This window comes from Eptatretus burgeri, chromosome 12, assembly GCF_056783735.1.
Source record: "Eptatretus burgeri isolate ZD-2024b chromosome 12, Ebu_testis_v1, whole genome shotgun sequence".
Taxonomy (NCBI): domain Eukaryota; kingdom Metazoa; phylum Chordata; class Myxini; order Myxiniformes; family Myxinidae; genus Eptatretus; species Eptatretus burgeri.
In genome coordinates, this window is record NC_140972.1 from 76,847,063 (window position 1) to 76,871,728 (window position 24,666).

The following is a 24,666-nucleotide window of genomic DNA, read 5'->3' on the forward strand; positions in this document are numbered from 1 at the left end:
GATCAAGGAATACTTTTCTAAGAAATAAAAACAAAATTGCCTGTGGCTCATTGCAGGCATAATTTGAGTACTGTAAAGTTAAATATATAAATTCAGGTATTACACAAAATGGACACGTTTTCATCCATCTAACTCATTCGCAGCCATCCCCTTCATGCCATTTTCCTCCTAATCTCCCTTTGCATCTATTACCCCCCCCCACCCCGTTCTTTGTCTCTCACCATCACGGCATGACTTTCTGGAATATAAACCATATCAAAATTGTATTACATATTTTAGATATTTGGACAACTTTAAGGAATCATAAAAGCATCCACGTTATTGTTCGCAAGTCACGAAGCAATCGATCGTGTGCATGGTGGTGGAAACGTTAACATGCTCGACAATCAGAAAGGAGAAACTTATACACAGATGTAACATGGGCTTTTGCCATGTTTATTTGCAAAAAAAAGCTCATCAAACTCTCGACTCACCCATCCACATCCATCCACTACAAAGAAAAAATAAAATAATGCCTTGTCCATAAATTGGCCGACCATTATGGTCATAGTATAACAAGGCCTGCTGCTAAAGACCACCAATTCAACCACATTCCCTGCTCAACATTTCAATGCCAATATATTCAAAAAAAAAAAATCAAAAAAAAAAATCAGCCTTTGCTCATTGTACATGTGGGCTGTGAACAAAATATATGACATCACAATTACAAACTTGCACGTAAAACAAACCTACTCTTACAACTGGGACCATGTACAAAGTACATTAGAAAATACTTTTCTTTACAAGAAAATATCTGAGCTGCTGCTTTACAAAAGATATAGCAGAGGCACCCAGGGGTGAGTAAAAATAATGAGATAGGTTAAAACGTGTTAACAGTCAAAAGGAAACGAACATTACAAATGTACACCTTTACCTTTGTAGTTAGCCTTTCCCAGCGGGATTCTGGGAGACCATGCACCTGTGCAAAGCAAGTGTATTTAAAGTATTGTAAACAAGGATCGAGATCTCATCTTCCTGAAAAAAAAATTTCAAATCATCAACGTAATGGAACCTGAGTTCTGATAGGTGGTTGAGGAGGTGGGAAGGGGAGGAGGAGAGGAGGTGGAGACAAAGAGCAAAAACTTCAACCAAGAGCAATCTTTCCAAACATCCCCGATCATCAACTGGCAACGGATCGCCATGGTATGAAAAAGCCTCGCCATTGTCTGCATGTCAATTCGCTTCGCGAGTGTTTGGATGTACATTGAACTATGGGTGTTGTTCAACAAAGGTCAAAAAGCTATTTCGAACACTCATGCTGGATTATGAGAGATGTGATAAATGCCACGACCATAAACACTCAAACGTGTAATGATTTCAAACAAACATCAAATGATGTCACAAAAGCACAAACTTGCTGCACTCACGCAAGAGGCACTGGGGTGCATTTAAGGTACGTAAACTTTTACTGCCAAACCCTACTTCAGCAGACTGCATCAAGCCGACCGCACACGACATTTGGGAGCGACAACGCGTACTTGCTTCACCACAAAGGCTCGTCTACATAGGTGAAAAGCAACATTACAACAGCAAAAACGCCTGATAAACACAGCTTCATCTAAAACAGCGCAAACGTCCAAACAACATCCTGACAAAGAAATGGGCAGAAAACTATGCACAGGTACATAGCTTAGAGATATGGGGGTGGTTGGTAAGGGGGGGTAGCACATGGAGGGTGGAAAGTAGACCTGTGGGTTTACTTGATGTAATTATAACAGGCCAAAAAAAAAAAAGAAGTTGCACACCTATTAAGTTATAGGATCGGCCCACCCGAATAAAACAAAATGATTATGGGCTCATTGACTGGGCAGAGTACACAGGAAGCATATCGTGCCACAGAAAGAGTTGCTAAGTGCTTCGTCTTCACATAAGTTAGCATGTTCCTGATGGAGTCACAGGGAAGGTTAATTTAAATTAAAAGAAAACAAAAAAACTCCATACGTGAAGCAAACCTATACATTTCGTACAAGCAGCTCAAGGTTCAAAACAGGGACAAATCAAGACGTATCCAACAATCCATACACGAAATTCCCTCAAACTTAGTGTAATTAAATTATTTTCCCTACATTCCACGTGTGACAAAAACCGCTGGAGATCTGGACATCTGCAGTGGTTGACCGAAACAGGTGATTCCAATTGCGTGGCCAGCTATTAAACAAATAGGAGAAAATAAAATAATTTAAAAAACGGGGCAAATAATAACCACTAGGAATGTGGGCATAATATTGGTGCATCACCAGATCTTTGCTGGGCCAGCCAGAGATAACCAAGCACAGCACACCACCCCAGGGTGGGGAGGCAGCTTGGTTCCTTGGGCCACACAAAAACTCTGCAGCATCCACAGACCAAGGATGCTCGGACAAGCAGCAGAGGGGGGAAGGGGGTGTGGTTTGCTGAGATTCCACAGCAAGTTTACACAAAGCTCAATTCTTCTCAATCTCATCCACATCCAGGCCCTGACAGTCCAATTGAAAAATCTCATTGCATGGATCATGATCATCGTCATCATCATCTTCTTCTGCCTCTTCACCCTCCTCCGTTGAGGAACTGCAAACTGTAATACATCCGACGTCTCCACGACCTGCCGAGAAGGAGCATGTTCCACCTGGAGACACAATGGTCTCAAGCCTGTTCCTTGGGGATTCGTCATCATCGAGGGAACACAAGCTCTGGGAATTCTTCAAGGTCTGCAGAAAGGCAAGAGAGGTTGAGAGTTACAATGCAAGCAACAATTATGCAAGACCGTTTTCATGACTTGTAACCAGTTCACACTGCAGCACCTGACTGAGCATGCTGAAAATTTTCCCCAAATCAGAAGCCAAGACTATATACTGACTTTCCTCCCATCACTGTCAAAAGGCGGAAACCATTCAATACAACCAGCGAGCCTGTACAATGGAAACTGGTCATTTAAAATCAGAGGTCCTCGAATATTTTGGATTGTGAGCCAGAACCAAAATTCCTCAGCACCTCGTGGGCCACACAACCAAAGACATTTTGAATCGAGTAAAAGCTACATTCTGCGGACGACATAAAAATGTTCTTGAATAAAAGTTCATCCATTTGCTCCCTATTCCTGCGAACATTCTCCTCTCAGGCAAATAGGGTCATTAAGCATGAGTATTACAGAAACAACTGAATAAAATTCAGACAACAGTACCCTAAAGTCACCATGCCACATCACCATCTGGCCTACACGACGTGATGTGCCAACCTTAATTAGTGGGAACAAATAAAACAAATAGTTTATCAAAATACTGTATTACAATTGTAGCAAGGCAAACAATGAATGGCCAGGGTAGTACAGTGAATGTAAGCCTGGTGTTGGCTTAGTGGTTAGGATGGTGGCTTGGGATCCCAGGGTCCTGAGTTCAAGCCCCGTTGGCTGCTGAATTAACACCAGGGGGTTGACTCAGCCTGTCATCCATCCGAGGTCGGCGAAATGAGTACCAGTGCACTGGGCCGGTGTATACCCCGGTTAAAATAGGTGTACCATATCCCTGTGTGTCGTAAGAGGCGACCAGGGTTGGCGTCAGGAAGGCCATCTGGCAATAAAACATTGCCTCAAGAAAAAGCCAAACCCCTGCACAGCAGGGAAAAATGGCTGTAAAAACGGTCATATATATATATATATATATATATATATATATATATATATATATATATATATATATATATATATATATATATATATATATATATATATATATATATATATATAGTACAGTGAATGTGACCAGTGCAGTGGCTTTAGCTCGTCCATGATATTGTCAACACATGGCCCGAAAGAAGAGTTACCCAGGTGGAGACACTGTTCAAGAGGGTCTGTGAGGTGGGAGCGGCATTTGTTCTTGGCATACTTCATATTTGAATGTTGCCTGGCAGATGTACTGTGCCTTCAGAAAGTATTCACACCCCCTTGACGTTTGTCACATTTTGTTGTGTTACAGCCTGAATTCAAAATGGATTAAACTAAAAAATAAATTTGGCACCAATCTACACAAAATACCCCACAATGACACAGTGAAAACATGTTTTTGGAAATTTTTACAAATGGACTGAAAATTAAATATCTAATTTACACAAGTATTCAGCCGCCCCCGAGTCGATACTTTGTAGAAGCACCTTTGGCAGGGATTACAAGTGAGTGCGAGGGATGATGTCACCGTGGCACAGTGCATTCTGGGTACTGCCAAGATGGTGACGAGAGTTTTCTGAGTATCCTGAGCTGTGAACAAAGTTGTCCTTCAGTTTATGAAAGTGAGGAGAACTCGGGGGAGAGAAATGATACCAAATGAGTGCACAGTAAGATTATTCGTACTCCAAAACCCCCCTGATTTGTGACGTGCTGAATCAGAGAGCGAGGGAGAACAAGGAAACTAAATGAGCACACATTAAGATTCTTGATTCTTGGTACGGTATTCTGTAAACCCCCTGCTTTGTGATGCACTGAACCATCTGAACTCTGGTCCACCCCCTGGGGGGGGGGGCGACTCTCTCAACCGCACCCATTTGTCGTTAAACTCTTCCGTTAGATTCAATCTCTCTCACTCTCACGCTTTGGAGGGCACCGTTTTCAGCTGCAGCCCGTTCCCGAAGTTGTTCCGGGACAAGTTGTGTTTCATGTTTGATTTCTGCTTTTAATTTTGTGAATTACTAGTTTGCTCCTTCTTTGCCATTTCATCATTCAGCATGTGATTGTTCTCATATGTTGGTGATATGCGACTTGGATTTGCCCGCCAAAATCCAAAGTATCGATGAGTTGTAATGCAAGGTATCGGTTAGTTGTAAAATCCCAAATGTTGTAAAATCCCAAATCTATTTTTGCAATGCAAAGTTGTTGTTTTTAATTATGTGTAATGCTCTTGCAACCAGCACCAATGAACGAACAATGCGCTACAGCCAAGACGAACTGTCAATTATGTAATTCTAGAGTTAGTTTACCTCATGACGTGTTTATAAACATTGTTTTGCTGGGCATAACATGAATTCGAGGAATCCAACCTTGTCCTGGACATGTTAAAACTGTTCTTGAACGTGATGGTAAGCAGACACTTATTAACGTAAAACACATGGATTGTCAGCCATATGTTCCATCACGCGTCCTGCCCAATGCATGATCATTGAACAACAAGAGTGACAAACTCGCAGCCACAAGTCACAATATGAAAACACTGACCTGATAGCTGTGACGGAAACCTGGTTTTCGACTGAAAGACCGGCCTCAGCCGACCAACTTCCTGGATATTAGTTATTTCATCGTGATCGCATTGGAGGAGGGGTTGGGCTCGACACACGTGACAATTTGAATGTGGGAGGTCTTCAACGATTGCATCCCTCACCAACTCAAAATTATGTGGGTTCAGCTGACATCTTCGAATCGCCAACGACAATTGAAGGACATTTTTGTTTGTGTGACATATTTGCCACCGAGATTCCCACATCAGATATAATTTGATCATCTCATAGATACGGTCGACATTTTACATGCACAATCTGACCGTCACGTTATTGATGGTCAGAGATTTCAATGACTGACATTGCATTTGCACAACACACTATTATTGCAAGCTGTCACTAAACCTACCAGAGGAATTGCAATTTTGGCCAAGATCCTAACGGATATGACGAATCAGTACCAAGAACCCATGATATGTGCCCCTTTTGCAAATGGGACCATTCCGTTGTCATGCTCAAGCCCATTCGTGATCAGAACAGTCAAATTCGATTAAAGTCTCACATCAACCTGTGAGTCTGCTGTTCGCTCTTTTGGTCAGTGGATAACCAAAATGGACTGGTCTGTTATGAATAATATTATGAACCCCGAAGCCCAAGTGGCCCTTTTGCTGGATCACTCAAGGATGAGTACAGTGGTTCCAGCAGCTGATTACTGACCAGTACAGGCACCAGAATCTAACGATCAAGCACCGGTTGAATGACAGGCCATGGATGAGCAATTCCCTTCGTCGACGTGTTGCCAGCTGTGACGCTAGTTTTCAAAGAGATGATGTCCACGTCTTCAGAAAACTGAGAAATGAAGTAAAGAGAGAAATAAAGAAAGCGAAAAAGGAATATTATGCTCACAAAATCAAGCTTCTGAATGAGACCGAACCACGGAAGTGGCATCAGCAAATAAGATATTTGAGTGGAATGAGCAGACGTCATCGCGGCATAGTGCATTCTGGTTACTACTCCTATCGGACTCAAAAATTGCCACATGAATTGGCACATGAATTGAATTGCTAGTTTGCTCAAATCTGCACCAAATTAACGTCTCTCGACCTGACCGCCATTCTATTCCTGCATACTTGCCGGTTGATCCTCAACAATTGAACATCAAGGTCTACAATCGCCATAAACAGGTTGAACGCATACAAGGCCAATCATCAAGGCCATACAGGAACTGACGTTCCTGTATGGCTCCTGAAAGAGTTTGCCTATGAGATTCCAGACCCCCTGACCAGACTTTTTTAAAAAAAGTCTCTTCATTTCGTCATTTTCCAAATTGCTTCAGAGTGCCCAGTACCGAAATCTGTGCCTGTTACTGATTTCAGACAACTTCGCCCGATCTCGATTACACCTATCATGGTTTGCTTGTTTGAAAGCTTTTTAGCGGAATGGATAATAACTGACATTGAGCGTCTGATAGACCCACATCAGTTTGGCATTAGGAAAGCCAGCTCTGTCAACCACTACCTAGTCAATCTTCTAGATGTTATTTACCGAGGTCTTGACAAGCTGGGCCACGCCGCCAACATCTGTACCATCGACTTTAAAAAAAGGCCTTTGATTTGATTGACCATACGACAGCAGAGCGTCAGTTGATTCAACTTGACATCGACCCGGCAATCATCCCCATCTGCAGCTTTCGTTTTTATCACTCGCAGACTCTGCAATACAATGGTGCCTTCATCTTCATCCCAGATCCTGATGTGCGGTGTCCCTCAGGGGACCAAACTTGAGCCCATTGTGTTTTTGATAAGTCAGACACTGTGCTTTGTTGTAATAACAGGTGGAAATACACCACATGGCCAAATGTATGTGGACACCTGCTCGTCCAACATCTCATTGTAAAATCTTGGGCATGAATATGGAGTGGATCCCCCCTTCACTGCTAGAACAGCCTCCACTCTTCTGGGAAGGCTTTCCATGAGATGTTGGAACATTGCTTCAGGGATTTGCTTCCATTCAGCCACAAGAGCATTTGTGACGTCGGGCACTGATGTTGGGCGATTAGGTCTGGCTCAGGCAGCGCTCCAATTCATCCCAAAGGTATTTCCATCCAATCAATTTGATTGAGCTCTGGTGACTGGGCAGGCCACTACAATAAGCTGAATTGACGGTCATGTTCGTGGAGCCATTCCTGGATAATCCAAGCCTTGTGGCATGGGGCATTATCCTGCTAAAGAAATCCATTCGCAGGTGGAAACACTGCTGCCATGAAGGGATGCACCTGATTGGAAACGATGTTCAGATATCCTGTGGCAGCATTCAAACGTTGTTTCACTTTTATCAAAAGGCCCAATGTGTGAAATGAAAACACACCCCACACAATCACACCACCCCCACCACCACCACCACCAGCCTGCAAGGTTGACACATGGCACGATGGATACATGTACTCATGTGGTTTTCTCCATACCCTAGTCCTTCCATCAGCATGAAACAACAGGAACTGGGATTCATCAGACCAGGTAATGTTTTTCCAATCCTCCAGTTCCAGCGTTTTCATTCCTTCACCCACTGTAACTGCAGGTTCTTGGTTTTTTTCTGAAAGAAGTGGATCTCTGTACGGTCGTCGGCTGCCATACCTCATTCGTGTCGAGGTACGACGAGTTATGCATTCTTTTATGGGTCTTTCGGCACCAATGTTGTACTGGACTGTCAGTTGACTAACTGTAGCCAGTCTGCTGCTCTGCACAATTTGTCAGCCTCCTCTTTCATCAATGAGCCGTTTTTGATTACTAGACTGCCGTTACTGGTATGTCCTTTGGATGGTAGACCATTCTCGATACACATGGGAAACTGTTCATCATGAAAAACCCAGCAGCATTGCAGTTCTTGACACGCAAACCGGTGTGCCTGACACCGCCTACCATACCCCGTTCAAAGGCACTTAAATCTTTTGTCTTGTCCATTCACCCTCTGAATGACACACACACATAATCTATGTCTCAATCATGTCAAGGCTGAAGATTCCTTCTTGAACCATCTCCTTGCCTTCATCTACACTAAAGTGGATTTAACAGGTGCAATCAATAAGGGATCATAGCCTTCAACTGATCAGTCTTTCATGGAATGAGGTGTTTCTCCTGTTTTCTACACCGTGTCTGTGTGTGTGTGTGTGTGTGTGTGTGTGTGTGTGTGTGTGTGTGTGTGTGTGTGTGTGTGTGTGTGTGTGTGTGTGTGTACTCCTTCAGTTCTGAGCATATTACATCCACATTAGCTACATAGGATCAGCATGACCCCAACTCATGTATAGGGGTGTTTTTATCTTTGCCAGTGGTCTTGAGGGACAGATGGGATGCAAAATCCCAATGTAAATGCGTATGTATTGTACAGCGCCACCTCCAAGTGGTGGAGGGTATTACAAGTCCCTCATCATTTACAGTTCAGTATTCCTGTCCCCACGTTTTCCAGTGCAGTGAGGTGTTTTGAATTATAAGCAGTCGGTATGTTCTTGCTTCATGCACATAACCTGGGTTTTTGATTTTTTTCCCTTCAGAAGTGATCGAGGCAGCTGTCAGTTGCCTATACACTGCCCAAATAAAAGGCATGTGTCAGATGACCACATTGCATGTTTGGAGCAAGATCGCCTGTATTTGCTAATCAGTAATAATTCATCAATATAATTAGTGTTTACCTGTCTAATCATCACTCATTCAAATATATATGTGAAATTAGCAAGACACCCATCTCGTACAGACAAACCTTTATGCACAGAGCTTAAAAAGTATGGCCCTTGACAACAACATGCAAACAGACACAAGGTAGAGAATCTATCTCTTATTTGGACATAATGTACAATAAAAGCGCCGGTATTGAACCGGAAAAAGTTATGCAAAATGAACTTTTGGTTCAATGAGATACAAAATGTTATGGTTATACAAGACAGATTTGTCGAATTGCGCTCATCGACAGTTGTGCGTGCCAGTCGGTCGAGCGTGTAGGCCTTGCAGCAAACCTTAAACCATGTGTGGCATGGGCACACACTCAGGAATAGGACCGGATAATTTCAAAAGTCCACAATCAAGGCACAAAATTAAATGCAAAAATGTTACGGTTAAATCAGACAACTTTGCCAAATTCGATTTCAGGTTACCTGGGCAGCAATGTTTAAGCAGGCTGCCCAGCAGACCTTTATTAAGGTTGGCCCGTGTGATAATGAGCACACATCTACGCATTCTCCCATTCCTTTGGGACAGGCGAGCCAAAGTGCAATTAATTTTCTCAACCAAGTGTTGCGAGAGGCAAGCTAACCACCATGGAAAGAAGGTGAAGCGACATTGTGGGGATGAGACCCCTGTCTGCCCGCTCCCCCCCCCCCCAACCACCTCTCTCGCTTGCTTTGAAGAGTTCAAGCCCAACATGTTGCTTCACCTTCCCCCACATGAGTTAGGATACCTCTTTACAGTGAGGTGAGAAAATTAATAGTGGTCCTTATTTTTCTGCCAACACAAACAGACTTGTCTTAACAGACGAGTTTTTCCATTGAGGAACAACTAGCCAGGTTCAACATGATGCCCACATTTGCACTTTTCACAGTTTCTCAACTCCACTATAGTATAACCAAAACAAATTGTTTACTTACTTGGGACCAAAGCATAATTTGAACTTAGTTTGCCAAAAAACAAAAAAAAAAACCGTGTTTTGGCAACAAATCTGCACCTGCACTGCAGACCTCTCAAAAATTAAGTGTGCACGTAATCCAAAAACAAGTGCCCCATTCAGAAGTACATAATCCATTATAAGGTGATCCTCTGCAAAAAGTAGTGCCAAACACCCCTCGAGGGGAAATTATGTTTCACTTGGTGATAATATTACCAGAGCCTTTGTTAAAAGCTTAGAAATCTACCTTTGTAACCTGTATACACAGGCAACCACATTTTCTGCATTCACTCAGTTCTATAGTAAGCCAGCACTTGCTATTGGTCGAAGTTAAAATCCATGCCACCAGCTCAAAAACAAAGTTCCAACACAGCCAAGAGTTACAACTCCAAGCAAGGAGACACGCAGAGAACTTGAAAAGGATCAAAATTTTACTTGGAGTTGAAGGCCTTAAACGTTTGAAGTTACTTATGCAAAACAAGGTAGCAATGCTGGAATCTCAATTGCTTATTCCTGGGGGGTGTGTGTCTAATACACTCACACACACACACCTTGTGCCCAACACGTGGCCGGGGAGGGGGGAGGGGGGTGGGAGTCCATGAACATTATATCAAATGTGTTCATCTTTTGAAGAATATTTTACTCAATGGCCTTATGGCACCTCTTGGATATTTTATTTTTAATCACTCAAAGCTTGTGGGCCACATCACGTGCTCTGCTTCATTCCTCCTTTTATATTGCTATTTGCAATTGAACCCATTGTGATGACGACATCAAATCAACACAATGCACAGTGAGGGGTTCAGCACTGACACTTAAAAGCTGTTATCTACAATCTTAAGTATTCTTCAGAGGCCTTGTTTGGATTAAATCTTTAAAAAAATATAAAAAAAGATGCAATCTCGCGAATGATTCTTCGATAGCACTGAAGTAAAGTGGTCAATGTGATAATTATTAGAAGAAATGAACTCCCATTACCAAGCAACCCATGTGCCTTCCTGCCCTTCAGGTGTGGTCACTTCCATTATGGAGCCACATTGTTGAGAATTCAGGGGATTAAGCAATTATGGAATGCACATTATGTTTGTCCATTGTAATTTTATCGTTTTTTTTTTTTCTTCCATGACAATAGCCTCAACTTGCTCACTCTCCATCATGTCTCTCACCCATTAAAAGGCAGCTAATCTTTGAAGAGTACATTCACCACCATAGGAAATGAAGTGTGGCATACATTGAGCATCAGCCCTTCGTCAGAGCACAAAAAAAAAAAACCTTTTACTCCAACGAACTAACGAAAAACGTTTAGAAACTGCGAACAAATATAAAAAAATTATTTATGCAATATAAAAGGCCAAGGTTTACCTTTTAGAGTACAGAACAGTCTCTTCCCGACACCATGAGGGTCAATATCAACAACAAAAATAAATTCACCCACAATGACAGCATCTTGAGTTGTGTGCTCAGATGGAGCACCAAACAAGCAAACCCAATGTGCACACATTTCAAACAAGCTGTGTAGGTCCAGGCCGGCAGCTGTGTCAGCAAGACAATAAAGAAAAGAATTCCCCACAATTTAATATCCAGCCTGTGCAGCTCAACTACTTGTAGGATAGGAGGGGAGAAAAAAAAATCCTGCTGCCATTGTATGCCTTCCTCCCTCTTCATCTGGTGCAGTCACCAATATAATGAAGGACTATTAATTGCACCTCCTGTTTTAAGTGTGGAATCAAAGCGGAGCATAAAAGAAAATAAATAAATGGCCAAAAAAATAAAATGAATTTAGCAGAAGAATAAATAAGTATGCACACTTGACAAAAAGGCATTGCCAATGATTATCAACAAACATTAACACACAGCATCAAACAAAACAAAAATCATACAGGGGAGCGTGTGGTGTACGATAGCTGAAAAGGCCACGATAATCTTATTTGCAAATCTTTTGGTTTTTTTTTTTGCCCCTGATACAGGGGAGAAATTTATGCCCCTTTGCCAAGCGAATAATCTGACTCACGTAAAACTGGGAGGGTAAAGGACTTGCTAAGATAAGCAGCTGTGGTAAGTTGGATAAGGTTATAACAGCATCTATTTAACCAAACACAGAACAAGCAGTAAACACACCCACACCACACAGTTTTATCAAAATTTGATCACATTTTTACATAATGCAGACAAGTAATCGATTAGGTCAGGTTTGTTGATTATTATTATCCATTGCATTTATCGATAAATCCACAAAAAAAGAAAGATTATGGGACAAACATTTCGGAGAACACATTTTTATGGTTGGTACTAAACCACATATATTCACCGAAATAGACACTGGTAGTGAGGGTTGGTTGAGCAAAGAATCTCTGCTCAGCAGGATTACAGCTTTTAAGCTGATCTGACTGACAGTTTGTTTTCACAACAGGGCTGCTGCTTTTGTCAACATACTGCAAAACAGTCACGGTAACAGGATGGTTGTGCTTGAATCTGGTGCAGCTCCATAAATACAAGATGCCCAAATCACATTTGCTGTTTCTGGCTTGGTGGAAAATGAGGGGGAGAAAAAAAAAGAAGCTCCAAATCTTTTACTATAAATGGATGAGGTGTGTGTGTGTGTCAGTGTTTTTTTTTTTTTGTGGAGTTCCACTGAAGCTTTCTTATTTGGAATATGATACACCAAAATGATCATCGTGATCTCCCCAGTTGATTAACTGAAAAGAACCCAGAAGAATTCCCATGTTTTAAATTCATGCCATGTTAAGGTGTATAGAGCAGCTCAATAGGTCCTTCCATGGCATGGCATTCTAATTACAAAATAAACAAAAATAACATTGAAACAAATAATTTATTCATCAATACGAATAACATTAACAAATAACATTAACAACAATGGTATCATTTGGCAATAATAACATCAAACATATAATCCCCACCCTGGCCCAAGCTCATCTGGACTTGGTGAAAAGGCAAGCAGGTATGCATGCTGCAAGGCCATGAAGACCAATGATCAATGAACGAATCGGCCCACTAGTAAAGATAACCAGAGTTGGTGTCAAAGCCACCCAATGCTCGCCTGTTTATACATTTATCGTTTTTAAATGACGAGTCCAATAATTTTTTTTTTTTTATAAAGCATTGCAGTGAAGTCTGATCCAAATAATTTTAAAGCAATATATGTATTTATATATTGTAATCAGTAAAAAATAGTGTGGTAGATAAAAACATAAGAAAGGCATTAACTTGAACCAAAAACTTTAACATTTTCACACTCACACTCACGCTGACGCTCATGCCGGGGGTATCGCTATAGCTCTCTGTTCTTCGAACAGGCGAGCGAAAAAGGCAAATCAAAGTAAAACACGTGCAAAAAACAAAATAATCAAGTGAAATCCTTCAATACAGCACGTGTGGTGAAGCAAATGAGTACACTAATGTTAAAATATGCAATTTATGCTTTTTCACTTGAAAAACAATTAAAAAGCGTACTTAATATTTGAAATGTAAAAATATTGTTATTATTGTGATAAGCACATGTGTATATATACATATATACATATATATATATATATATACATATATACATATATATATATATACATATATACATATATACATATATATATACATATATATATATACACATATATACATATATATATACATATATATATATATACATACATATATATATACATACATATATATATATACATATATATATATACATATATATACATACATATATATATATATACATACATATACATATACATATATATATATATATATATATATATATATATATATATATATATATATATACATATATATATATATATATACATATATATACATATATATATATATATATAGTGTTGTGGTTACCAAATTCGCAAACCACCATTCAGGTCCCTTAGGTGAGGTATCTCGGTAAGTATATGTGTAGTTAGGCCCAAACCCGTTGTCTAGTGGGAATACATGTCATTTATGCGTGCTGCGACTCTTCAGGACAGCCGTTTTTCTTTTACTATCTTTATTTTGGACCAATCGCCATTGTTACCACCACCAACCAACATCAACCACCCACCGCGGCGCCGCTTCACGTCACACCTCGCAACCGTCGCATCGCCACCGTTCTTGCGCCGCCTGTGGGTACCGGTGTTGGACTCGTGCAGGGCGCGCGCCGAACAGCGTGTACAAAACCACGGATTTTCAGCTTCAAAAACGGATCAAAAACGACACACGCCCACTTTTGTTCCGTCCAATCGGTGAGCGAGGGGCGATTTGGCCCCGCCTCCAGGGCGTTGGAGGGCGATCGCTATATGCAAATTTATGGATCAAAATGCATTCACGCCCACTTTTTCCCGGGCCAATGGGGAGCGAGGTGAAAGGTCGAAGGGAGGGGGTCAAAGATGAGAGAGCGAAGCCACGGGGCTGATATAAGCGACCGCGTTCGTCAGTCAAGAATAGGGAGTTAAGACTTCGCAGTCGGTGGAGTTGGGAAGAAGAAGCAAGAAGGAGTTGGTCGTCGTCGTGTGCGTTGGAGTCGGAGCGAAGGGGACGGAGCTGTGGAGAGGCGGCGAGGGCAGACGAGGGGGTGCTCGCGTCGTGCCGGGAGCTGCACACCAGGGAGGCCGACGGCGCGACCTGGCCGAGGCGGAGACGCTCATCGCGGGACTCGAGGCAGAGTAGAAATCCTCTATACCCCGAGCATCAGCAACCCCCTCCTGTTTCCCCCCGCGCTGAGATAGTGCGACCAAGGGGGCCCCTTTCCCACCCCCTACCAGACACTGCCCGCGAGGCCCGCGGAGTTGAGGCACCATCGCCGCTCCGCGTCTCATCACCAGACGGGTAGGCCCGACCCGGTCTCGGCCTCAGGCCCGCCTCATCTTTGAGGGTGTTCTTTTCCTTGGTTTTGGGTATGTGTTGTCGGCGCCGTCTGTGAAGTAAAATTGTACAAGTGTTGCCGTGTGCTCGCGTAATCGGTATTAGATCTGCATTGTCGCATTTGCTTTTTGTGTAAAAATTGCATTGTGTTTCTCTTCTTTTCTATGTGCTTTTGGTGGAATTGAATATGTGTGCTTTCCGTTCGTCGCGAATAAATGTGCTTTGTGTTGAACTGTTTCCCGCTTCGCTTCGTCATTTCTTTCATTGAATCCTCATCTTGCTTCACGTAAAGGGTTGGTAGTGGGCTGAATACGCCCGATAATTAATCGAACCGTCGAGGCCGACGATAACACCGCTCGGTTATCCCGATAGTACGGAACGGGTCGCTTAAGTGGCCCGTGTCCGAAGTCGACCTGCGGCGAGGTGCGATCGCCCGGTCTACCCTCCGTGTGGGTACTTAGGTAGGTCGAAATTGGCGAGCAACCCTATCCCACGCGGGGGCTGATTGGCTCGATCGCGGTGAGACCGAAAGGTCCACCCGTGACTGGTTCCCGGCGTTAGTCCGAGAGGGTCACGACTGGATTGTCCGTCCGGTGGGCGACGTGCCGCGATTCGAGTTACGTGGCCGTCCGCACGCCGGCGGGCGAGAATCCGTAACACTGGTGTCAGGAGTGGGATACAAATCCATCGCCCTCCTCGTAACACTGGTGTCAGGTCGTGCGATACAAATCCATCGCCCTCCTCGCGGCACTGGTATCGGGGAACAGGAAAACGGGCTCTCCTGTCTCCAGCTAAATTCACGGGAATCGGTCCAGGTGTGAGAGAAGCGACCCCCGATTCCCTCCAAATTACGAGCGAGCTAAATTAACCCTTCACGAGAAGCAAGATGGCGTCTTAAGGCGAGCGGGAACCGGGGGTATTAGAAATGGATGTAGAATGTGTAGAATCCATGGCTCAGGATGGAATCCCCGTGCAGGAAATGTTGATTGTGCAGGAACACGGACTCGCCCAACTGAACCCAGAGCCCGAAATAGGTGCGGCAGCGGCCGCGGTGTATGACACCTTCCCTCCCCCTCTCCACCAAAACCCTTCCCCAATCCCTGCCGAAACGACTCACCCAAGCGCACCCGACATGGCCCAGCTATTCGCCATGCTGGCGGAAATGACAGCGAAGATGGATGCAAACACAACTGAATTTATAAACGAAATGAAAGGCATGACCAAACAAATAAACGAAAAGATCGATGCAAGTACACAGCAAATAAGCGGAATGGAAGCAAACATGAAGGAAGAAATGAAAAAGCTCCGGGGGGAGACGCAGAACATGGGCCGATGCCTGCAAGCGGGCATGAAGGCGGTGAGCAGGGAGCTCAAAATGGCGACTCCACGTGTGGGAGCAAACGAGCTGGAAGGGGGTGCAACGGCTGACAGGCCCGCGGTGGAGGCGGGTAAAAAAATAATTCGGGGGGCGTGTTGGGCGAGGGTCGTGACAGAGGAATCGACGGTGACCAAAAGGGAAAAATTAAATGGGGAGACCAAAACGTGTGAGACGAGACACGAGGTGACGACGACAGAAACTTATAAATGTATAGAGACACGGGAGACAGAAAAAATAGAGGAGAGACAACACGATGAAGACGGGGTAAGTGACTCGCACACACACACGGAGGTAGTGGAGGATAATGGGGGTGAGCTCGCGGAGCATGTAGGGACCCGGTGCGAGCAGCGGGATAGCCTCCTCCAGGAACGAGGGGAGGGAGGATGCCCCCTTGAGGCAAGTCACGACCAGGTGAGTTCGGTCGTGCATTGCGAGGTTGAGGGGACGAGTGCTGCGAACGGGTGCACGGAAAGCTTGGGGGGTATAGAGGCCCCGGAGACCCTTGTGGGGACACAAATCCCCAGTGTGGTTGTCCCTGTGTGTGTGGTGCAAGGTGTGAGTGCGTCCCCGTGTGTGGAAGCGACCCCGTGTGTGGATGGTGTGGTGGCGATGGTGCCAGGGTACGTGCTTCCCAGCACGCCGTGTGTGGAAGAGGCCGTGTGTGTGGATGAAACGGCCAGTATGAGTGAGGCACCGCGGGTGAGTGCCCCCGCGTGTGTGAGTGAGGCCGTGTGTGTGTGGATGAAACGGCCAGTGTGGATGAGGCACCGCGGGTGAGTGCCCCCGCGTGTGTGAGTGAGGAACGGTGTGTGGATGAGGCACCACGAGTGAGTGAAAGGCCGCGAGTGCGTGGAGCCACGTGTGCGAGGGAGGTAGCATGCGTGAGTGAACGGCCGAGTGTAAGGGAGACCGTGTGTGTGAGAGAGCGGTATGTAAGGGAGATGTCGGTTGGCATGCGGGAGCACGCAGCCGCGCCTCCCGGTGTGAATGTGATGGAGTGGAGTGTGTGCGTCGTAACACGCAGGTGTGCGTGGGTGGAATGGAGGCGACGACGGCGACATGGGAGGAACGAAAGCCGAGTGGCGGCTGTAGTTGTTTCGGGGACCGTGCCGGGTTCACCCAGCAGTGAGCACGAGGTCCGTGCTGTGCAACGCACGAGACCACCACGTGCTCGCTTGCGAGAGTGAAGTCCCGGTCCGGAAACGCACGCGGTGGATTTGCCGATCCCGCGGACGGACAAAGTTTAGGCAGGATTATGGATTTGGACCGGACGGGCTCTCCACGCGATCGTGTGTGTTAAGCCCCAACGGGCAAAGCACATGCGTTCACGTGGGGAACCCCTCGAGACGTGGGGCTTGTGTTTTTTTATGCGCACGGTGACGCCATGGCTGCACGTGGGGTTGGAATCCGGCAGGAGGGGTATCTCTGCCGGATGGTGCCATCCAAGGAGGGACGAGGAACACGTGCAGCTGCATGACGTCATGGGCAGTTGCAGGTGTAAAGTGCGCGAGTTGCCGCGCAGGTGCTGCGCATCAAAAAAAATAAAAAAAACAACCCTCACTTTCGGGTGCACAGGATTCCTGGGCAAGGGGTGGAAGACCCCCTTGACCGGGGCACAGGATGGAAACTAGTTAGGGGGAAGGGTTAGCTTAGTTCGACCGACTTCATGGGGCAGGGGTAAGTCCTCATGGAGTCCGTGGAATGGATTCGGTAGAGGGATTTAGTGAGCTTTAGGTTGGGAAATAAAATGGGATTATTTGGAGACAGAGACAGACTTTGGATGTGTAGTGGGGACGTAGTTTAGCTACGTAGTGTTAAAAGGAACGTGCTGTAGTTTAAGGGACGACGTGGGAGCACGAGTTAGTTAGGGGAAGTAGTTAGGAGGATGGCAGAGTTCAGTGGTGTGTGTGTTGAAGAGTTGTGAGGTGAGTACATGATGAGTGAGTGAGGCCAGCGGGTCTGTGTGTGTGTGGAGTGAATGGGGAATGCATGGTGCGATGAGTGATTGGGGGGAGGAGTGACTCCCGCCCAAGGGACCCCGGGGTCAGAGTAAAGTGAGTTAGAGGGTTAGTCAAATTTACAAAATGGAGGTCGTTTTGCTGTTGGTGGGAATGTAGGCTCGAAACCCATTTGGAGGGGTGCAGGAGCCCTGTTGACGGGCTTGGGAGCGTGGCTGCGAAAGGTGAGTATCGCTGAGTGGGTACCCCGGGCACCAGGCTAGTCGGCCGTGGTAGGCCAAGGGCCCATGGGGGGCCGGGATAGCGTAGTGGGCACGGGTGCGCCTGCTTGGTGCGGGGGCCCGGGGCGCCATTAGCCGCGTGGGCAGTGTTGTGGGCAAGGGTGACCCTCGGAAAGGGGCCTGGGAAGCCAGCCTGCCACGTGTGCGTTTCAGGGGAGGTGCCATGGGGGGTACTCCCCGGTGTTAGGGAGCTGGTAGGCTCGGAGGCAGTGTAGTGCCCGGGGGTGCCATAGCGGGAGATTCGGCAGAGGGTCGTGCCTGCCAAAGGGAGCCACGTGTCCCAGCCAGGAGACCGTGTGAGGGCACGGAGAGAAAATTGGGGGGCGAGGCCCGAAATTGTGAGGACACCAACACAGGCGACGGGAATCTGGGTTGTTAGAACCAATAGTTAAGCGAGAGGCGCTTGTTGAAAGCCCCGGGGTAGTTTAACAGTTAAATGGTTAGGGTAGATTAGGAAGTGTACCCCTCCGCACCATCCATCCCCTCGCTGTCGTTGTGGGCCGCTGGACCCACTTGGTGTTAAGATCGCGGAACTCTGGGGAGGCCATTCTGAGGCTTCGTTGGGCCTCGACACAGGACGTTAGCTCTCCCTTATTCCCCTCCGGGAAGGGAACGTAGGGGTTGGGAGTAGGCTAGGTGACAGGATAGGTTTACCGAACAAGGACGATAAAGGGGGTTAGGGGACGATTTATAGTGGGGAAGTAAAAATAAAAAAATAAGTTGGGGCTAAATTGGGGTTTGACAAATTAAGGGAGTGGGTATGTACAGTGACAGGCAAAGGCGATAGGTGGGAGGGAGACAGGTAGGTAGGTCCGAGCCCGCCTTCCAAGTGGCCAGCACCACCGCACTCCCTCCACCAACATCCACGGAACGGCAAAGGCTGACCAACTTCATCGGCAGTTGTTGTGTTGCTGCAAGGCCTGTGCCATCGGCTGGCCGTGTTTTGCTTCAAGGCCTGTGCCGGCCACTTCATCTGCAGCTGTGGTACTTCAAGGCCTGTGCCGGCCAGTTCATCTGCCGGCTGTGTTTGCCTACAGCGGCCTTCTTCTGCGGGCTGTGTTTGCCTGCTGCCTTTGCCATGCCATGCCCACTGCCCACGTTCACCAGTCCCATTCAATTTTGCTTTGCCCCCCCCCTGTTCATTTCCATGTGCGCCAGGATCCGCAAGGCAACAGTTTGCAAGCTGCGAGAACTGCCCTGTTGGCAGCTACAACACGGGCCTGCAGTGGCGGCCCGTGCACCGTGTTTGCGTTCAAACCATTCATCCATCCATTCGTTGTGTTCATTGCGTGTGCCACTTGAGCTGGCACGGAGACTGCATTGTGCAGCCCATGCACCGTTGTGGTTCACTGCGTTCAGTTCAAAAGGGAAGGCCTTGGACTGCGTGTGAGCAGCCAGCCACGTTCCCTGTCACCTGCATTGTTTTGAGCCAGAGACTGCATGCGAGCAGCCTGGCTCCCTGCTAACTGCTTTTCTTTTGCAGAGTTCATTGATCCTGGGCCATGGTTTAGTGTAAAATTTGTAAGTTAAGGTTAAGATGTACTGTACATATGAGTGCGCCCCTGGCATATCTGTCTAGCGCCGGCAATTTTATTTAAGTCGTCCGTGTGAGTGAGTTTGTTTAGGTAGTTACGCAGCCCTCAGGTTATTTATTTTGGGGACACGAATACCATGAATGTCGCACTCAGGGATCCGTAGGTAAAATGTACTAGGGGAAAACTACACATGATGGCACACGAAAATTTGACGACTCGGGACGAGTCTGTAAAAAGGGGAGGGGGTAGTGTTGTGGTTACCAAATTCGCAAACCACCATTCAGGTCCCTTAGGTGAGGTATCTCGGTAAGTATATGTGTAGTTAGGCCCAAACCCGTTGTCTAGTGGGAATACATGTCATTTATGCGTGCTGCGACTCTTCAGGATAGCCGTTTTTCTTTTACTATCTTTATTTTGGACCAATCGCCATTGTTACCACCACCAACCACAACATCAACCACCCACCGCGGCGCCGCTTCACGTCACACCTCGCAACCGTCGCATCGCCACCGTTCTTGCGCCGCCTGTGGGTACCGGTGTTGGACTCGTGCAGGGCGCGCGCCGAACAGCGTGTACAAAACCACGGATTTTCAGCTTCAAAAACGGATCAAAAACGACACACGCCCACTTTTGTTCCGTCCAATCGGTGAGCGAGGGGCGATTTGGCCCCGCCTCCAGGGCGTTGGAGGGCGATCGCTATATGCAAATTTATGGATCAAAATGCATTCACGCCCACTTTTTCTCGGGCCAATGGGGAGCGAGGTGAAAGGTCGAAGGGAGGGGGTCAAAGATGAGAGAGCGAAGCCACGGGGCTGATATAAGCGACCGCGTTCGTCAGTCAAGAATAGGGAGTTAAGACTTCGCAGTCGGTGGAGTTGGGAAGAAGAAGCAAGAAGGAGTTGGTCGTCGTCGTGTGCGTTGGAGTCGGAGCGAAGGGGACGGAGCTGTGGAGAGGCGGCGAGGGCAGACGAGGGGGTGCTCGCGTCGTGCCAGGAGCTGCACACCAGGGAGGCCGACGGCGCGACCTGGCCGAGGTGGAGACGCTCGTCGCGGGACTCGAGGCAGAGTAGAAATCCTCTATACCCCGAGCATCAGCAACCCCCTCCTGTTTCCCCCCGCGCTGAGATAGTGCGACCAAGGGGGCCCTTTTCCCACCCCCTACCAGACACTGCCCGCGAGGCCCGCGGAGTTGAGGCACCATCGCCGCTCCGCGTCTCATCACCAGACGGGTAGGCCCGACCCGGTCTCGGCCTCAGGCCCGCCTCATCTTTGAGGGTGTTCTTTTCCTTGGTTTTGGGTATGTGTTGTCGGCGCCGTCTGTGAAGTAAAATTGTACAAGTGTTGCCGTGTGCTCGCGTAATCGGTATTAGATCTGCATTGTCGCATTTGCTTTTTGTGTAAAAATTGCATTGTGTTTCTCTTCTTTTCTATGTGCTTTTGGTGGAATTGAATATGTGTGCTTTCCGTTCGTCGCGAATGAATGTGCTTTGTGTTGAACTGTTTCCCGCTTCGCTTCGTCATTTCTTTCATTGAATCCTCATCTTGCTTCACGTAAAGGGTTGGTAGTGGGCTGAATACGCCCGATAATTAATCGAACCGTCGAGGCCGACGATAACACCGCTCGGTTATCCCGATAGTACGGAACGGGTCGCTTAAGTGGCCCGTGTCCGAAGTCGACCTGCGGCGAGGTGCGATCGCCCGGTCTACCCTCCGTGTGGGTACTTAGGTAGGTCGAATTTGGCGAGCAACCCTATCCCACGCGGGGGCTGATTGGCTCGATCGCGGTGAGACCGAAAGGTCCACCCGTGACTGGTTCCCGGCGTGAGTCCGAGAGGGTCACGACTGGATTGTCCGTCCGGTGGGCGACGTGCCGCGATTCGAGTTACGTGGCCGTCCGCACGCCGGCGGGCGAGAATCCGTAACACTGGTGTCAGGAGTGGGATACAAATCCATCGCCCTCCTCGTAACACTGGTGTCAGGTCGTGCGATACAAATCCATCGCCCTCCTCGCGGCACTGGTATCGGGGAACAGGAAAACGGGCTCTCCTGTCTCCAGCTAAATTCACGGGAATCGGTCCAGGTGTGAGAGAAGCGACCCCCGATTCCCTCCAAATTACGAGCGAGCTAAATTAACCCTTCACGAGAAGCAAGATGGCGTCTTAAGGCGAGCGGGAACCGGGGGTATTAGAAATGGATGTAGAATGTGTAGAATCCATGGCTCAGGATGGATTCCCTGTGCAGGAAATGTTGATTGTGCAGGAACACGGACTCGCCCAACTGTCACGGCTGTCACGTGAGGCGTGTGGGTGGGGGGGGGGGGGACACCGGAGACATGGTAAACACCGGGGACATTTCAAACTTGGTGCAATTGTATACCAGCGCACGCGCTGTAAAAATAAATAAATAAACCGACAAAAGATGAACTACAAAATAGAATTCGACACAACTAAGTCAATGGACATACCTGCGCCTGTGTTAGATATCAACCCACTGTTGTTTGATATTGATGAAAAAGCTTGCAAGAAAGAGAAAGAACATAAGATGCACTTCCAACTCAAGCTGTGGTCTGCAAAACGATTTTCAAAGGGAACGTGACCTTTGACCTATTCAATCAAAAATTGGATTGGTTCATCTTTGTGCGAGTCCATACTTGTGCCAAGTTTGATTGAAATCCCTCCACTGGTTCACAAGTTGTTGTGGTAGCCTCTTACCTCGACTGACAATGCCTTGTTTGAAGCGATTTCCATGAAAAACATAATAACAATAATAATTTCAATGAAAGGTCACATGAGATTAGACAGACATTTTGAACCCAAAATCTAATCAGTTCATCTTTGTTGCACTGTCCATAATTGTGCCAACTTTAGTTTCCTTCAGTTTCATAAGTTATAGTCACAAAAAAAAAAAACCAGATGGACAAGCTCGAAACAATGCCTAAAGAAGCATTATCAAACTATTACATTTTCTTTCATCATCAAACTAACCAAGCCAAAAATAAGTACCAAGCTGATATAATTCATCGCAAACACCCCCCCACCCCCCAAAAAAATTCAATCAGTTCTGCGATAAGTACTATGATTCATGGCCGAAGAGTTGTTCGAATGACAAAATCACCATCTACACACAATGTCAAAATCTGAAGTCAAATGATAAAAAAAATTTAAGTTCAGGATAACAATATAATATACATAAAAAGAAAATCATATTTTCACACTTCCCAAGTGAAAATAGCAATTGTTTAACAGAACAGTGATTCTAATCCCTACATATTATACATATTTTACCCCATTCAGAACATCAAAAGTAATATTGGGGGAAATAAGATGGTACAATCCAATATGATGTATCGATCGAGATGCACCAGTAAACAATCACTGAAAACCAAGACACAATGAAGAATAATGAAAACATTGTAGTGCCATGCCAGAACAAAACGAACAATCCTGATCGCAAATCAACTTTCTTTTAATCATCTGATACGAACACAATTTAATGGATTATGTTTATTCCTATTTGTTGCACCTCCTGTAAGCAGTTTAACATGCATTTATTTATACCAATGCATGTTTAACAACTCCTGAGTTGAGTGTTACTTGATAGAGGTGGTCAGCTTTTCCACAGATACCGATCCATGCTTTCAGAATTGTTTGATGGCATTCTTGTCAGAGCTGTGCTGTGCCAAGGGAAGAAGCTGTCACACATCGTATTATTTTTTTCCCCCCATAGAGTTGGTTCTGGACGTATGGCATTTGGCACCAACTTGCAGCAAATACGAGGTCCCTTGCAAGGAACTTCAATGCAGGAGGCCATGAGGCCCATAAACCTTGCAATGGTTGCCAACGTATGGTGGTGTGTCCATGCCTTATCCTTTTAAATACTGAGCATTAAGCAAGGAAGCAGCATGTACCATTTTAAAGTATTTTGTAGGACTTGGCAGGGGTAAGGATCGAACCGATGATCTCTCAGATTCAGGGCACTCTAAAACTTTGATGCCACTAAGCCTCATGCGTTCCATACTGCAAAATGCCTTGCTGGCAAGGTGGTTTCTTGCATACCAGCAAGGCATTTAACAGTATGGGGAGGGAGGGGGGAATCCAAAATGCCACTTTTGCTGCAGATAACAATTGTCCCACATCAGACTCAACCAAAATAAAGTGTGGCCCCCCCTACCCCTTCGTCACTTGAGCGCGGGCACCTTCCTTGTTAACATATTTCATTACATTTCCACATCTTTATACCAATGCATGTTTAAACTGCAAACAAATGTGTATTGCAATCAAAGAAAGTTTTGTTTGTTGACTTTTGTTCTTTGCTTCATTCATGATTTCCATTGAAAAAAATTTTTTTTTTTAAATCGCATCTGTCAAAACCAGAAAATAAAAATAAAAATTCGAATGCTCAAATGAGTAAAGTCTGAAAATTGTTGGCATTTCATGGCCGAACAAAAGTAATTGAACAATTTTGTTTTCTTTCTAATGATGGTCCATCCATTTCAACGACTAAAACATTCGGAGAAATAAAACTCAAATGTTAGTGCCAGTACCTAATGTAACAGCAGGCCCTAATCAGTAAGGAGGAAGTTTGGCAGAAGGGAAGTGGCTTTGGCCAACCTGAGAGAAAAGCTTGCCAGGGTCACCACTGTACCTTGAGCTAGGATATACAGTGTAACAGACAATGTTGACAGCTCAACTGGGAAACAAACTACTTGAAGGACAATTTCTTCAGACATTTTTCGAGCCCATTTCAAAATGGAAAGCTCGAATACGGCTTTGAGA

At 45.9% G+C, this 24,666-nt stretch overlaps 1 protein-coding gene across 7 annotated transcripts in view; it reads right to left on the reverse strand.

The window, feature by feature from the left end:
• Positions 1-414: 414 nt before the first annotated feature.
• The window catches only part of FAM53A (family with sequence similarity 53 member A), a 138,171-nt gene continuing 113,919 nt past the window's right edge, over positions 415-24,666 (reverse strand). For 5 of the 7 annotated variants that reach the window (XM_085848597.1, XM_085848596.1, XM_085848600.1 and 2 more), the window contains one exon: positions 415-2,726. In XM_085848597.1, coding sequence (XP_085704723.1) covers positions 2,463-2,726 — 264 coding nt within the window. In that variant the 3' untranslated portion in view covers positions 415-2,462. The remainder of the gene's footprint in view (positions 2,727-24,666) is intronic. The other 2 variants (XM_085848601.1, XM_085848602.1) reach the window with 2 other exon arrangements.